This window comes from Vanacampus margaritifer, chromosome 18, assembly GCF_051991255.1.
Source record: "Vanacampus margaritifer isolate UIUO_Vmar chromosome 18, RoL_Vmar_1.0, whole genome shotgun sequence".
Lineage (NCBI taxonomy): Eukaryota > Metazoa > Chordata > Actinopteri > Syngnathiformes > Syngnathidae > Vanacampus > Vanacampus margaritifer.
The window spans coordinates 6,793,885-6,811,129 of NC_135449.1; the positions used below are offsets into that span (position 1 = coordinate 6,793,885).

Consider the following 17,245-nt stretch of genomic DNA (forward strand, 5'->3'; position numbering starts at 1 on the left):
CAAAGTACACAACACACGCAACTCTCGCGATATCTTAACTGGCGCGACGCTTCAAAAGTCGGCGATTTTTGCTGTTGAATTAACGCTTTAAAATCACACCTCAGCTACGATTAACATTTATTTATCTAATGTTTTAATATGCATACTGCATTTTAAATAAATATAGTGATTATATTAAATGTTATTGAGGGAAGAAAAAACGCCTAACGACCTGCCGCATCACCTCGTCGCCTGACTTCATTTTTTATTTATTTTTTGCTAAATTGAACAATACTGTTCTATTCAATTAGCAGAAAATATGTCACAAAATTTTTACATTTCCTCCAGTTTCAACAGATATGAGCATTTTTTTAAACCAAAAACCCTAACGTGAACAAGAGTTGTCTATTTATATATTGGCATGCTAGATTTTCCATACTTCAAATTCTTAAGCAATAAATAATCTCAGGGATAAGTAGTGTAGTACATTTACACAGCACAGCTATGATAGCCTACTACATGATGTGGCTCGCACCCCCTGTAACAGGTTTCCTTAAACTAAATATAGCTACACGCATTTTAGTCAATATCAAGTTAAGACATTTATTCCTTTTTTACTTACTTGACTGAATAAAGGTCTATTTAATCCGTCGATTTAGAAGAGTATAACAAAAGACCCACACGAGAGTAAACAACAGTTCATTTAATAATTAATCTTTGTGGTCTCTAGGGGAGGGATTGGAAAGGTATAAAATGGTCATATTAAAATAATCGACCCAGTTTTTCCCCTCTCAATACGTCCACTGTGGATGTCCTTTGCAGCCTATGCCTTTTCAGTTCTTCAGCAGAAGTCCCACTCATCCATGTATATAACTCATTTGTTAGTCAGCGACACAAACTGTGTTTCCAAATCTTACTGTACAAGGCTCTACACAACATCGTCCCAAATGGATAGAACACACAGTCAAATCTCCCTGTGAGCGCAATAAAGGCAGAGATGAGATCCTTGAAGAGTCCAAAGGCTGCACTTCACCAGCATTTCGACCTTTAGTGTGAAGCAAGCCTTTTGCGTGATGTGCAGTATTACTACCTGGGGGAGAGAGAGAGAGTACTGGTGCATACCTGAAACAATGACAATAACATAACAGTGAATATATTTATTATTATAGAAGATAATGTTGAGAATAATAATTACAAAGGCATTTTGTCTAGACTACTATAATCTGGTCCTGATCGTATCGTCCAGAGGAGAGTGGGAAACGGAGGAAGCTCTAAAAACGCTGTGCAAGTGAACACAGCGTTGCACAGTTCATTTCGCCATCCATCCTCCGGGAACTAAACAAGCCCAAAACAAACCGAAAAAGGATGAATCTCATGTTCCATGACGCTGAGGCTTTGGGGTTCTTGGATTTTTGGGTAAAGCAAGAAACTGAGGTACAATAACTGACTCATGGATTGGTCTCATCAATATTCTGTCTTTTCACAACTACAAACATACACACAAACACAGCGTGCCACTTTGAACCTTTTCATGTTTCACTGTCCTCCCCAGCACCGCGTTTTACGGATTATTTGACCTGAGTCACCCGACCCCCTATGCGAATCTGAATTCTTGACACATTTTCAGGTGCTCATGCCTCTGGATGTCACTGCTGATCAACGCGGAAAAAGGCTAGTTTAAAAGTCAACAAAAAGTGTCCCGCCAACAACGGCCCTGCAGTAACCAACTGCCCACAGAAAAAAAGTTTAAAAAAAATAGTCAGATGCACACAATGTAGCATGGAAAGCCGTTTGAGCATTCATTTGAAATTTTTACTATCCATCTTAAAGTCTATGTACTACACTTTGTCCTTACTAGTAAGACAACCAAATAGGATATTCAATTAAGCTATTTGGACATTTATTTGATGTCCCTTTTAAGGTCCATGTTCTAGTATGATCTTAGTCCTCTCAATTAACAGGACACCTTCGGCATACTAGTAGGACAACTATATTACAGTACAATTGAGCTCTTTTGTAGCACGTCGTTGTCAACAAGTGTAGTTTTGGATCGTTAACCACATCGAATAATATTTTATAATGTATCATCCTTATAATGAATTGCCTTACTTGTACGGACAAAAAGCATACTAGTACGTGAATGCTAAGATGGCTATCCAGGATGAATGCTCAAAACGGCTGTCCATAATGTAGTCTAAATTGCACTGGTAACACCTCGGTGAGTCTTGCATCTCTACCAGCAGCGAGGCTCCGCTCGCTGGGACTACTTTGTGACGTGAGAGACTGCGTTAGCAAGCAGCACAGTGATCCTGACATTTCCCTTCATCTCCTTCAACCTGTACTATCTGGACTCTCCGTCTTTGTGGGCGCCGAACAGCGCCAGCTCCCCGGGGCCCATCAGTCTGGAACCGCGGGGCGGCGTGGACGCCCGGCTGGTAATGGACGGAATGAGAGGCGGCGGCGCCCCCATTGCCAGAGCTCCCACCAAACCCGCGGGCGTTTTCGCCAGGATGCCGTTGGGCACGTGGTGTGTGTTAAGTGGGCCCAGACGTGGGTACAGAGACGCGTGATGCTGGGCGGCAGCGGCGGCGGCCCCCGGAGGCAGGTGGTGGGACAAAAGGCCAGGGTGCATCTGCTCCAGGTGAGCAGCGGTAGCAGCATGAGAGGGGCTGGAGAGGTGGGAGCTGGGCGGGAGGTGGTGGTGCATGCCGAAAAAGCGCGCTCTCTCAAAGTCTTCCCGTAGGATTTGTGCGCGCTGCTCCTCATCCATTAGACCCCCACCCGGCGGTCCCAGCTGGTGAGGCCGGTCAAAGTGGTGCGCCATGAGGGCGATCTCCTGGCGGATTGCCTGGTTGGAGGCGGTGGATGTGGAAGGGTGGTGTGGCCCGGCAATGGCCGCCGCCCTCTCCGCCTCCAGGAGGTGGTGCTGGTGCTGGAGGAGCCGCGCCAAGTGGGGATCAGAACGCAGGGCGAGGTGCGGGTCGGAACGAAGTGCCATAGCCTCCCTTCGATGTTGCTGATGCTGTTGGGCTGCAAACTCCCTCCAGGGATCCCACGTGAAGCTGTGTGGACCTTGCGGCGGTCCCTGTGGTGCCCCGTGGGTGAAACGTTCCCCACCCGGGCCCACTACCAAACCGGAACCTGCTGCGCTACCCAAATAGGCTTCGATAGCCCGGGAGCGATTAAGCAGGGAAAGATGGGAAGGCGGGTTGGGAGTGGGAGGCGGCAGGGGGACACCCGGAGTGGGAGTCAGTGAAAGAGAAGATGAGGGCGTACCGGAGCTGTGGTGGTGTGGGTGGCTGTTGGGGCGCTCGAAAGTGTTGTTGACTTGCGGGACAGGCAGGGAGATGGGGATGTGCTCTGGCTCCTCTTTGCGCTCCTCCTTCACTTTAACCGGCGGCAGGAGGAGGGAGGGCTTGGAGACAGGCGTTGTGGTCCGATCAGACTTCTTAGCCTGAGATAAAGAAGTGACGGAGGCAGAAGCCGCCGAGGATGTGGGGAGGCTGCCGTCTCTTTGGGAGTGTTCGCTGTGATGGACGTGTGCTGCCGGGCCTAGCGGGCGGGGGTAAAGGTCCAGTGGTGATTGGGCCGAGCGGATGGCGGGCGGCGGGGTGTTGAGCACGGAGGAAGAGGAAGACCGCGGCCTGTCCCTGTCTGCTACTAAAGTGGAAGAGCTGAGGGGAAGCCCCCGTGAAGACACAGTCGGCAGCGGCCTCTTGTCCCCGTCTCGGTCCCGCTCGCGTTCTCGGTCTCTGCTCAGGCTGCGAGTCAAGTCCTCAACGGGCCCGCCTGTACCGCCCAGGGAGCTGCTGTGGCCGTTGATGTGAGAGATGGGGGTGCTACTGCGGGGCTTGAAGGAGGGCCCCACAGGAGACATCCTCACAGGTGGACGGCCATACAGCATGTTGTCTCTGCAAAACAGTTCATATGGAAAATCAAGGCCATCGGCATTGGGTCAAGACAGGACACTTTTCCAAGGATTCCCTCATAATCCTAATGCCAATTCAAAACCACTATTCTCATAGCATTTAGTCAATGTTAAAATCGTGATATCCTACCTGTCCTTTTCATCTTTGATGTGCGGTATGTCTCTCCGCTCGCCGTCCTTGGCGCGATCCCTCTCGTCCCGCTTGTCGCCTCCCCTGGCCCAGCTGGGGCCCGCCGGGAAGCCCGATGGCGTGCCGTGAAGGCGGTTCCACGGGTCGTGGTGATTGGAAGCATTGGACAAGCTCCCCACCACGCTGGCAGGTGAGTCCTTAGGACCGAACATGGAGCCTGCTGCAAACCAAAGTTTGTCGGTTAATTTTGAATTCTTGTCTTTTTGATATACTTTATTTACACTGTGCCCTTGCGATATTGCCAATTTTTTTAAGCGATTTATTTTATTATTTTTTTATGCGTTTTTACACTATCCGGGCAAGTCTGAGTTTGAAGGTTTATAATTACCATAACGTATATGCTAATTTATGTTAGCATATCTTGTGCTGTATGTTAGCATTATGATAGCAGACTTTATTTTAATATATAGATTGAACGTTCTGGTTTTTGAATACACAATGTTAAATTATTTTTTTAATGTCAGTTTTACATTCACTACAACGGAGTGACAACCAACTAGAAGCAAGCACACCTTGCCTCTTTAAAAAAATGGAAGTGTTGTTATAGAATTTTTAAATGTGCGTGTGGGAGGGGTAAAACTATGTTTAAAAAATGATACGGTCCCTCTAAATAGAAGTTTCACCTATTAACTGGTGGGTTTGGAGCATATCCCCCACAACTTATAACTGAGCTGATTATCTGACATAAGAATCACTCCTACAGCTTGCTTTTGTAGTCAAGATGAGGCCAGTGTGAGGTTTATTAAAGTCAAGCAGAAGCCAACACGATGAGACTGACCAAGCGTTGGGCTTCCGAGTCCTCCAAAGGCACCAGAACCGAGGGCTCCCAGCGGGGTAAAGGGTTGAGATCGGCCATATGGATCTAAAATATGCACGCACATATGCATCAAGATGACTGTTTTTAATTCCTCTCCACTGGCTTTCTATGCTGACGCTAAGCAGATTCCTTTTATTTAGACCGCAACGCAACCCCAATAGTTAGCCAGTGAATCTTTCAAAAGTGTGCATCAAAACAACACCGTACAATTAAGACGCCACACTCTTACCCAAATGTGCAGCTGGAGCAAGGAAAGACGAGTGCGGCGCTGATGGGGCGATAAAAGGCCCCGAGGACGGATTGACGGCACCTGCAGGAAGGTAACGTGAGTCTAAAGACAAAAACCATCATATTCAGTCCTCCAAACTATGACAGAGTCCGCTGCAAAGCACATCTGATAGTGATTTTTTTTTTTTTTAAATACTTCAATAAGTAAACATTTTGAACTCACACTTCACAAATTCAAACTACAACAGCAAAGATGAAGGCAAAAAAATAATAGTAATAATCACGGTTTACAAACATTTAAAGATACGAACAGCTAACAGAGAGTTTCTCGATATAAAATCTACAAGTGCTGGTCGGTTGGGTTCACCTGTCGCAGAGAAGAGACTGGGAGGTCTGGTCAGGTCGTGACTTGGAGGCAGGGGCCCTGCAATGGGCCCCATGGGGCCGAGTCCACCGGCTCCAGGAAGACGGGCCAGCAGGTCACTGCGGAAGTCCAACTTGTGAGGATCAGCCTGCATCAGCTGCGGGGGGAAAAAAGATGACAGTGAAAAATCAAACCTATGTAGTGGGGAGGGTGTAGAAGTGTTCTTACTATAGTGACGTACCTTTACTTTTTTCTGATGGCTCAGGATCATCCAGGCCACATATACATGCATAGCACACCATTTTCCAGATTTCTGCAGCCACAAAAACAAGTTGTCTTTGTTAATCAATCAATCTTGTCTTTAATTACATGATCATAGACATGTTTGCTTTTCTGACTGTCTACTCCAGTGGTGGGCAAACTTGAGTTCTCAAGGGCCACGTTTGATTTTTAAAACAGTAGGCCATGTCAATCAAAGAGTGAAGTTTAAAAAATATATATTTATTAAGAAAATAATGCATTCCGATTCATTTTAATGTATCATTTTGAAATTTTACTTAACCAATTACTAAATAAAACAAATACAAAAGGCAAATTTATCAGTAAAATAGTTTAAAAATAAAATTAATTTTCATTGTTTATAATTAATTTTCTGATACGTCCATAAAACATTTAACAAGTCAAATTTTTCATTTTATTTAACTTTATTTTTTTATACACAACAAATCAATCAACCAATTATAAATACTTTTAAAAATTGCTAACACAATTTTGTTTTTTTACTTAACTCATTCACTCCCAGCCATTTTCAATGAAGTGATTGATGGCCTTCGCTCCCGGCTATTTTACTGGAATTTGACTGATTTTGCAAGGCCCACAGAATATTGTGTTCTATAGCAATTAAGCCATGGAACCTACCAAAAGAAAGATTAGAGTCTCTTCTTTCACCAGGAAAAAAAGTATATTTCTATCTGTTTCCGTTTTTCAGCAATTAGCATTGGAATATAGCTAAGTTTCATCATTATTCACAAATCTGCTTAGAACTGTGGGTAAACCTGTTTGTTTTCAACATGGCCCTGGTTGATCTCTTCTACTCTGCTGCCACCTGCTGGTTCGTTTTTGTAATAACTACCATTGAGAGGCTGCGGAAAAGCCTTCTGTATGCTCTAGCATAAAAAAAAAAACATTTTAAAAAATGTATAAATATGTATTTGGGAGAGTTACATCATTTAAAATGTAGGTTATTTATAAGTTTTGGGGAGCAAATTAGTTAAGGGGGGGGGGGGGGGTAGCTAAATTAAAAATATATATATTACAGGACTTTTTACAAAGTAAATGCTCTGTGGGCCGGATTAAAGGACATGGCATGTATTGTATTGTATGTGGTCCCTGAACCATACTTTGCTCACCCCTGGCTAATTCACCAGCACTCAATGCACGTTTCTAAGTCATCCTCAACATATTTTTACTATTACAAGTGAGAGCGGCCATAGTGGGGACAGGAGAAGTCAGAGCATGATGACGTCTGAAATATCTAACTAATGTGCAAGGCCATTGAACGAGCATTAGCGAGCCAACATGTGTGAGGTTAGTGCGGTGTGAATGAAGCAGTGAGAAAGTACAGATAAGCTGAGCCAGTGAATTCAAAATCTGTTGGTGCTTACATTACTGATTTTCAACGATGTCCCAAATGGATCAGTTAGCTACGAGAGAGCACAGTTGTAAAAAACACTTTTAATCCACATCTCTCACACTGCATAGGGAGAAAGACTTTGACATTTGTCTTAGGTTGAAGTAGAAACAACCCGACGGGCCACATATTGTGGCGCAATAGAAAATGTGATGTCGCTGTAGAAACGACAGAGACTGACTTGACACCAAGGCGGTCCTTACCCGGTGATCTTTGGGCTGCAGATGGTGCGGCACGACCCCGAGGCGAGCGCTCAGATCCGGAGCGGTTCCCTGAGGGACAAGAGGCTGTCGCACAAAACAAAATGTCAAGCGCCGCCGGTAAACCAGTGAATCAACAACTTCTCACATCTACACTTGCAATGCAACTGATAGTCGAGCTGGGCGATTACATTACATTACATACACAATTGGCGAAAATACACGATAAAGAACATATATTTTGTAGCTCCAAAATAGTCTAGTCACTTTTCAGGAGAACCCCCAAAAGGGCATGTTTGTTCAACCATTTAACATTGCATCATCAAAGAGATCAAGCCATTTTCAAAACTTTAGATAGGTCAATAATTTGTATAAAAAAATAAATAACACCCACACATGTGGATTGACCAACAGTGTCAGACTCAGTACCAAATTGTGACTTATGAGTTCAAATTCAAAACGCGCATAACAAGGGTCCACTGTACAGAATATTATCGACTGTCATCATTATTTATTATTTCCATTAAAGGGGAAGTCAAACTCAAAACATTTCTTATTCATCACAGTTGCTCAGGTCTCAGGAAGCAACCAATCACAGCTGGGCTTCAGAAAAATAGTGATTTTCAGTCAACAGCACGTGGCAAAATGGCTGTCTTCTGATATTGATAAAAACTGCTCGATAGTGGGGCTGCATACATAGAACATATTAATGTCAAGATTTTTTTTGGGGGGGGGGGGGGGGTGACTTCCCCTTTAAGGGAAGGGGAAACCCATTTTATTTCAAAGACACATCACCCAGCCCAAAGTGAAGCCAGTATCATGTGTCTAGACCAGGCCTCAACATGCATTCAGAGTGATCGGATGATTAAGCAATACGGAATTAGATTGGATCTTTACTTCCACACTCCTTCCAAAAGCTATCATGACTTCAAAAGGACATCTCATCCCGTTTACCCCCACCAAAAATGTTCAACTGTGTCAAACTGTCATACGTGTTTATCAACATGAGGCCATGACTAAGTCTTGCGTGTCCTTTTCTAAACTGGAGGCGAACAATCAGCCGGATTCCTCATGAGCTCATCACTTAGGACGGATTCACAGCAGGCATGAAAGACGTTCAAAGTTTTTCTCACCTTTGGCTGGAATGCTCCTTGCAAGGAGCTGAAGGTGGGAGGAATCACAGGCTGGATATTGGGCACTGAGGGCGGCGGCGGCGGGTATTGCGGGAAAAACTGTCATGACAGACACATTCATGACCACTCAAAAGATTCAAATCGAGCAGGGAAAAAGTATGAGCAGCCTTCCTAATTCCTGTCTTTTATTGTATATCTAATTACATTTAAATATCTGACAAGGACAACTCAAGTAAATATATAATTTCTAAATGTTGAAAATCCCAATTTATGTGCCTGCCCCCTCTATGAAAGTGTGAAGTATTTGGCCTCTGTACATAATAAGTTGCTGTGCCACCCTTGGCCAGAATAACTGAAATCAAATATTTGCAATATCTGGTGATGAGTCAGCATCGCTGTGGAGAAATTCTGACTGACTGTTTGTGGCATAATTGTTGTTATTCAGTCAGATTGTAGAGTTTGAGCATAAATTGTCGGTTTATTTTCAAACCACAGCATCTAAATTGGATTCTATTCTTTATTCAATATTTACTTCTATATTTACTTGGGTAGTCCATGTTAAAAAATAGCTTGATGATTCAAAATATTTAGGTGTAACAATAATAAGCAAAAAAAAAAAAAAGGATAAGGGGCAAATCATTTTTTGTGTCATCATTGTTACTTACAGGATGCCGGTACAGCCCTTCCATTTTGCTGGGGTACTTATCAAACTGAAAAGGTAAAAATAGCAGAAGGGTTAAACAACACAAACATGGAACTCATTCCAAATTCCAGACAGGCTGGAATTTGACATATGACAAGGATGCGCCTCACCAGGGGCGGGGCGGTGGCGGTGGGGTGCAGGAAGGGCGTGAAGTGTTGGTGCGTGTGCGTATGTTGGTGCTGGTGGTTGTGCTGATGGAACTGGTAAGCCAGCGGCTGGACGCTTTGCTGGTTCTGGGACGTCCGGCCCGTCGATCCCGGCGTGGAACTGGACGCCGACGCGCCGCCGGGAGTCGAGCGGCCCACGGCGGCGTTACTACCTTCGGCCCCCGGAGCGCTACGCCTGCCCTCGCGCTCTTGTGCGTTCAGGAAGTGAGAGTTTAAATTCTGCCGCAGCATTTCCTGGTCTGTGGTGAATCGCGTTACAGTGTTAGAAACACAATTAAAATCTCTTCCTGATTGTAAAGTGAGTAAGGTTCCCTCTTCTTTTTTTACTGTACCTGCTGCTGATGAGTGAGAAGGGCCCTGTAGTAGAGGAGGAGGGGGAGGCAGGCCTGGTGAAGAAGTAAACAAGGCTCCCGAGTTGGCCCGAGATGGAGGTCGGAGGGGCCCCGAGGACCCTGCACCCCGGATGTAGGACATGGACACACTGGTGGAAGGAGTTGGAGGGCGCATGGAAGATGAAGACGACGCAACAGACGCAGTTTTGACTGGAGTGTTGCTCCTGGAGACCAAAACGACACTCACTTTTGACACGACCAACCAGAGGCGAAGGACTCAAGTCACATGACTTGACTTGGGTCCAACTTAAAGCTGCTCTTTGTAACAATTGAAATAGTTAAAACAGTTTTCAGACTGAATTCGGGTTTGAATTTCCCACCCTCTGTCTGCGGGTGTGGCATACGTGAAGAAGGGAGTGTGCAGTTTCATTTTTCGGCCACAGATGGCAGTAGCGATTCGAAATTACATTTTCTGCTTGAGCAGCTTAAAGTCGCCCTATTTTTTTTTGTTTAATTAAACGTGACTTCACAAATCTTACCTGTATACATTTGAATATCTGCATTTACTGATTTATTGGTTAAATCAGTTCCATAGGTTTTATTGCATAGTGTTTCCTGTACTAATTCAATTACTTTTTGGGGAACATAATTAGCATAACCAATTACTTTTTACAGTGATCTATCCAATACTACAAGAGACACAGCAACTTCAACTCTAACTTTATCCATCACTATAAAACCCACACAGTTGTAAGCTATGTTAATGCCATAGTTTAAAGCTGAGACGCCAATAGAATAATCAACAATACAGAGAATGGTTTGGGACTGTTAAAATGTAAGTGATTGTACAGATATTGACTGCAAAATGACTAACGTCTGAAAATATTCTGTGACTGACTTAAGACTGTATGACTGGCCCAATGGCGACGTACACACGTGACCTACTCCCACCTCAAGTGAACATTGACAAGCAAAACAAACCTGTTGTAAAGGGTGTGAGACCGTCCCGGCAAGGTGAGAAAGGGCATCGGTTTGGACAGCGGGGGGCTGCCGTTGTGGTGGCGGCCGCCATTGCCGTTGACGGCGCCGGGCCTGGGAACCGGCATTGCCGCTGAGGCCGGGGAGCGGGAAGGCAGGCGCGAAAATGAGGCGGAAGAGGTAGAAGACGAAACGGCCTCTGGGAAATGCGATTCCAGGCTTTTCTCCTGACTGCGCTCCAGGCCAGACACTCTGGGCGTCACCATCAAGCGCGGGACGCCACTCCGCGCCGGCATGCCCGGGCAGCTTTTGCCCACGGTTGAGGGCGGAGGAGGCTCAACAACTTGAAGAAGAAAAAAAGAAAAGAAAAAGAAATCTAGCGTCAAGCAGGTGGCCTTCATTAATCTACTCCAGCATCCAATTCATATACTTTTTTTTTAAAATATATATATATATAAAACAACAACAACCATGATCAAATGTTATACAATTCATTTAAAAGAGACAGGCTATAAAGAGGAAAGCAATCAGGTTCAAATAATGTGTTATTGTTCTTGAGCAGATTTATCAGGTATCTTGTATTTGTTTTTCTAACTTTTCGTTTTTCTTCCCTACATTTTAAAAACAGATTTCTGTACTTTCTAATCCTGACTTTGTCAAAAATGGGCTCTGTACTTTTGCAGTTGGTGCCACTTTTTGGGACTCACACCCTGGAAAAACGACCTGAAGAAATTAATTTCCACACCTCAAGATGGAGCGTCTAGTTTGTAAAAGATCACTGCGGTTGGATACATTACACATGAAAGAAATATGTGTCTAATGGTTATATCGGTCATCAAATACATTATTCAGTAAACCAGTTTGTCAACTGGTGAGAACCTTTTCATGGAAATATGCCAGTCTCCTGTAGGAAAAAAATAAATAAAAAATGTCCCTCGCTGCATGAGAGTCATCTCGTCAGATCTAAATTTAACCTCACGCATCAGGTAATGGTTATACTGGTGTGGATTCCAGTCATGTGGGTGCAGCACATAATGATCCACCAACCTTTTCTGGTGCTGACCGTGAACACTGGATCCATGTCATGGTCCGAGGCCTTGAAAAACCAAAGATGGAATTGCTTGATTACACAAAAAAATATATAAATAGCTAACTAGCAAGTTCATTTCCGCGCTGGTATTATTTCACAAAGCGGAGAAGAACAGATTTCTAATTTTCTGAGAAATAAGTATTTTTATGTTGTAGCACTTTGAATGACTTTACAAAATTAGATTTTTTTTTTTTATATATGTTTCCGAATGTGCCTTTGGAGCACATTTGATAGGGGGGGAAAAAACTATTTACCCAAAAATTTACATGAATACATTTGGGAGCTATAATTGTAATTTACACAACCTGAAACCACAAAACCGGGGACAAAATCAAAGTCAGAATCTGATGCTGGTCCACTGTTTGTGAGAAGACAGGTGAGTCAGTATTGCACATACCTTGTCTCCAGCATCACTCTCTGTGTCACACTGAAAAAAAAGTGAGGTTAAACAGATCAGATGGTCGAACTGGTCCCAAAAAAAAAAAAAAAAAGATTCTACATTATGTCCAATGCTTAACTTGACACTTACAATGTATCCAGTCTCCAAAGGGTGTCCCTAGGGTAGAAAAGACATTTTAGTGGTTGAAATGGTTTAAAATGACACTTATTGCTTTTGTAGATTAGGATTTAAGCAAAACATTCCATCTATGCACACCGTGAACTCAGCTGACAGGTCAGCAGAGTCTAAAAGAATTGTCTCACCTCGATCTTCCTCCTCTTGTTCCTACTCTTGTTCCAACAGCTGCTAGAGTAGCTGTGCGGAACGCCTTCCTCCGGCTCAGACAGCGGCCCCCCGCCATTCTCCTCCGGACCCTTCTTGCCCTTGTTCCTCCTACCCAGCATGTCGTTGTGCTGGCTGGGCTTCATAGAGCAGTCCATCTGAGGGGAGCAAGTTCATTTGGGTAAGCTCAAAGATGAGACAGAGAAGGCAAAGTAATGGCTGAATTATCGTCACCGGACGTGTAATGTCTCTGCACTGAACAATCATGAAAACAGAACCCTCACCATGAATAGTATTTTGTGATGCGGTGTGTGCACATTCTGTCTCAACAAACATTCATGATGAAAAATAACTTCAGCTATTAAACATTGGCCCGGTTGTCAATTAGTCATTTTTTTCCTCATCACCACCACTGTAGACAAATTGCTCCCTCCGCCCTAAATGTCCTTTCGAAAGGTGCTCTATTGTTGTCACATAAACAAAACCAGAACTGGATGACATGACACAAGCACTATATGCAAAAGTACTTTTCTTCATTTAAATTGATGTCTTTGATATGGATTTAGGTCTGCTCAGAATCAGCCCACTGACCAGTTGAACAGCAGCTGATGAATTCTCCAGAGCCGCTGTTTGTGCCTGTCTCCAGGGTAACGCTCTGATTGGCTGTAATTAGCATCAAGACTGACAGTAACCCTTTACCGCCCACCAATCTGTTCAAATCAATCAACTTTGTATGACTCCGCCCCTTATGTATTAGTCAATAATGTCCTCATGATTTCCAACTACTGATGATCACTAGTTCAATACACTCAAATTGGAAAATCCATTTTTAAAAATGTGAAACATTCAATATTAAAAAACTGGAGGCTGGAGTGTCTTGACAGTGACACAAACACACAAACTGGTGTGGATCATTTCACAAGCATTTTTCTTGCAAAGCCATTTGGCAGCTTATCAACACCTCCCGGAATAAGCGCATGAATAATTGAGGCCTCTCCACAAGCCATCAGTGGCCTGACTGAATGGATTGTAATTTCCAAGCAAGGAATGGTGTCGAGAGTTGAGGAGTTCAAGAATAATGGGTGAGATGGGAAGAGATAGACACAACACCTCACTGTGACACGCACACATGAATACGCCACTCCTAAAAAGTTGAGGATATTGAGCTTTGGAGCAAAATTTCAAGATGTCACATTTACAGGTGAGTTTAATTTGACCTTCTCTTAACTTGTGATAACTCCAACTGTTCAATGTGTCAGTACTTTTTGCACAACTTGCAGTTGTCTGAAAGGCAGAATACACAACAGATGTTTGATCTGCGAAAACTTCCAAGGACTTCAACTTCTATGCCTTTCTGTGACTATTCCGGTCTTTTTGTATCTCTGTTGCAACCTGCAGATGACACTCTGCGACAGTCTACGCTCAATGACCACTTTCCTCTGAGAACATGTTTGAAGCCTTGCAGTGATAAGGTACTGTTGATCCAATTGTCAGGTGTCGTCTTTTGTCTCATGATGTCAAAATAGCAACAGCATGATGGGGACTGTTTAAACACCAATTGTAACTAAACCAGGAAATTTGGTACAGTTGTGGATTAAACATCTGTTAGCAGTTTTGCTATTCAGCTCCCTGTAAGTGATAGAGAACTGCAAATGTGCACACACAAAAAGTTGAAATGTCAATGTAAATGTTTAGAGAGGTTCAAATTAAGTTAACTTGTGAGGTTAGGTTATACTATACTTTAGGGTCATCCTGAGGCCAATATTATTAACTTTTAGTGAGTAGCCTAGTGCAATAATTTTCAACTAGTTAGGCTAAGAGATAAACAAGTATGCCACAGAGGAAAAAAATGTTTTTTTACTTGGCAAAAAAATATGCTGAGAAATAAATCAATCAATCATCTGTTTAACTCACTGGGAATGTGATTTTCAACAGGCAATAACACAAAAAAAATCTAAAAAAAAAAAAGATTGTTACAACTAGTTCTCTGTAACCCATCATTAAATTTTCAAAATTCTGGGTGCGTAGCACTGGTGGTTAATTCCAACCAGACTGAACATGTTTGCTAAATCTTGTCATGTTTGGTAATATAATGTATTTTTCATCTATCAGTGACAGGAAGGTATAGTAACAAGCAGACCAAATTGTTTTTGGTTTGTTTGTTTGTTTTGTGTTTAAAAAAAATAAAGTGTGCTTACTCTTACTCAATAAAGGTTAGGAAACACTGGTGAAGAGTAACATTTACCTCCAAAGCCTCCAAGCTAACGAAGCTGGCAATAGCGAAGCCATCAATGATGTCTTCCTCACACGACACCGACTCCCTCTTCCTCCGACGCGGGGGTCTGTGTCGGCCGAAAACGGGCCGGCCCTCTTTCTCCCCCGGACCGAGGACGCTGTTGGTCCCGCGATTCTCCCGATCGGAACCCGACGACAGCGACGTGGCCCGCTCCTCGGCCAGGTTGACTCTCCTCCGCCGCCGCTCCCTGTCGCGCTGGGAACGGGAGCGACGGCTCTGCCTGGATGCAGTGCTTCGGCTCGGACCTTCCATGTCCTCCAAGCCTTTTGTCCAACTCCAATGACGCCAAAGGCACTTTAGTTCAAGTCCTGGTCCGGTGGAAGGTGGCACCTAACCGCAAAGAGATGACACCAGCCCCCGGGCCCTCGCTCGGAGCCCCAGTTAAAATAACGTTAATAGAACCAGTGGCTAGTACTATTTTCCTTCCTTTAACAATAGTCTATTGGCATCGGGGCCTTTCTTTCGCCGGAATTTGAGTGTCATTTCAATTATTTTCAACGAACCACGATGAAAGTGAAACACAATCACAACGATCTAGACATCTTCTAAATGGCTAACATTAGCTCGCTAGCAAGGATGTTGGCAAAACAAGCGAATAAGCATGTAAACAAAAAACGACAACCCGGTGGATTGGTGACAAAGCCAGCTAAACGGTCTCACGCGGGTTTAGTGTTGAGAATCAGCCCATCGCAAACTAACATTTCCGTCAACAATTTGCTGACAATTTATTTGAGAGCTAACACAAAAAAAATTACACGGTTAGCTAGTTAGGAAGGCCCAGAAACCAAATACTGGAAAGCTAACATACTGACTGGCGTGACATTGTGTTATTAGGTCAAAACCACATTACTCAGTCGCGAATCTCAAATTAATTAGCAAATTGTGCAGCAATTAACGCTATGAACGCGACCACTTGCCAAGCACTTAGACTGGGGTTGACTTCAGCAAATTAGCATTTGCTAATTCAGACAGCACGAACGAGGCTAACTTCAATACATCACAATATATTCAGACAACAACCTAAAAATAAATACGTATTTTCGCAATAGCAGCGCTCAACCTAACACCCAGACGCGTGGCCGAATAATATTCCCTGGTCGATGTTTCTTTTTTTCAATTGTTGATGTGTTTGACGGTCGATATATGGTTTGAGTTTGTATCCCATCAAAAGAAAGACGTAACGTTAGCAGCAGAGCTAGGTTAGCATTAGCCGATCCAGCTGTTAGCTAGCGGGGGTTTATCCCTTTTTTTTCTCCGAAGGAAACTGGAAGAATGCGAAGCCACAATTGTCAATCACTTGTGTAATAATGCTATATTAGTCCTTCACGCACACATATCCTTCTGACCCCCTTCCATCACTTGGAACAAAAATTCAAGGCCCGTCATTGAAAGCCTCGGTGTCGATTTCCATAAACGAGGGTGTCGGCCAACCCCCGTCGGGCTGGGCAGCTCCTCTGTGCAGCCTTCACTGTTTAGATCCAATGTTTAGCACAAGTTCAACCGGCCGCCGGTGTCCCCTGCTCGTGATTCCATCTCCTGGCCAAATCCAGTGTGCAAAAAAACATGTGTGGGGGGACACGCCGCGTCCCCCGCTGCTTCCTTTTCACACGTTTCCTCGGAATTGTAAATGTATCGTGGACATCGGGGAGACGCAACCCTTGTCAGCCGTGCAGTGCATTGTGTGCGCAAGTCTTCTTCCTCCGTACGACGGGTGCCTGATGCCGCTTGTGTTTGTTCACACTGCCACCGTGTGGAAGAAGACGCAAAAATGGAGGCCAGACAAACATGTACAGTACTTGCTCGTGTAAATTATAGTTGTTTTGAGACGAAATGAAACTAGCTGTACTAAGTCAAGTTAGACTCTTTTTTTTTCTCTCTTCTTTTCCCCTCTTGACACTTCTGGTTTCTCACTGCACTCATGGCCAACAATGAGGCGCTCTAAGCAACAATGCCAGAGCAGAGACCCGGTTCACACGCTGGCTGTCAAGTCAAGGCTGATATCTTTTTCCCCCTTATTTTCCCCCTCTGATGTTTTAGATTTTTTTTTACCATGATTTGCATGCACTCACTGCCAACAACGTGGCACTCTAAAACAGCAATGACAGAGCAGAGACCCGGTCCAGCGGGTCCACACGCTGGCTGTCAAGTCTGCTATCCTCTACCCCCCTTATTTTCCAGTCCTGGCCAACCCTGATGTGCATGCACTCACAGTCAACAATGAGGCGCTCTAAATCAGCCATGCCAGTGCTCTATCCAAATGGATGATGCCTTTTCGGGGTGTAGGCATACCTACCAAGCCAACTGCAAGTCGCTGACGTGACGTGAGAACAAATGGTGCTTTAAATTAGTGACTGCATGAATCTCTTATACAATACTGCCTCCCAGTGGCCAAGGCGGGCACACCAGAAGGAGCAGCATGCTGAATGGAG

General features: G+C 44.1%; 1 protein-coding gene across 6 annotated transcripts; it reads right to left on the reverse strand.

Annotated features, from left to right (window-relative positions):
• Window positions 1–1,121: 1,121 nt before the first annotated feature.
• Window positions 1,122–16,522, reverse strand: fbrs (fibrosin). Of its 6 annotated transcripts, none has more exons than XM_077550511.1 (18): window positions 14,766–16,522; window positions 12,502–12,678; window positions 12,329–12,355; window positions 12,197–12,226; window positions 11,757–11,805; window positions 10,713–11,052; window positions 9,732–9,955; window positions 9,343–9,638; window positions 9,195–9,239; window positions 8,530–8,628; window positions 7,400–7,483; window positions 7,171–7,209; window positions 5,748–5,819; window positions 5,510–5,663; window positions 5,144–5,224; window positions 4,876–4,959; window positions 4,038–4,257; window positions 1,122–3,890 (listed from the first exon to the last, which is right to left on the reverse strand). In XM_077550511.1, the coding sequence occupies exons 1-18, from the start codon at window positions 15,066–15,068 to the stop codon at window positions 2,321–2,323; spliced, it is 3,894 nt and encodes a 1,297-aa protein (XP_077406637.1). In that variant the 5' UTR covers window positions 15,069–16,522; the 3' UTR covers window positions 1,122–2,320. The 6 variants fall into 6 exon arrangements, with proteins under 6 accessions (XP_077406637.1, XP_077406636.1, XP_077406635.1 ...); XM_077550510.1 differs by having other exon boundaries at window positions 4,038–4,254; window positions 5,144–5,245; XM_077550509.1 differs by having other exon boundaries at window positions 5,144–5,245.
• Between the last annotated feature and the right edge of the window lie 723 nt (window positions 16,523–17,245).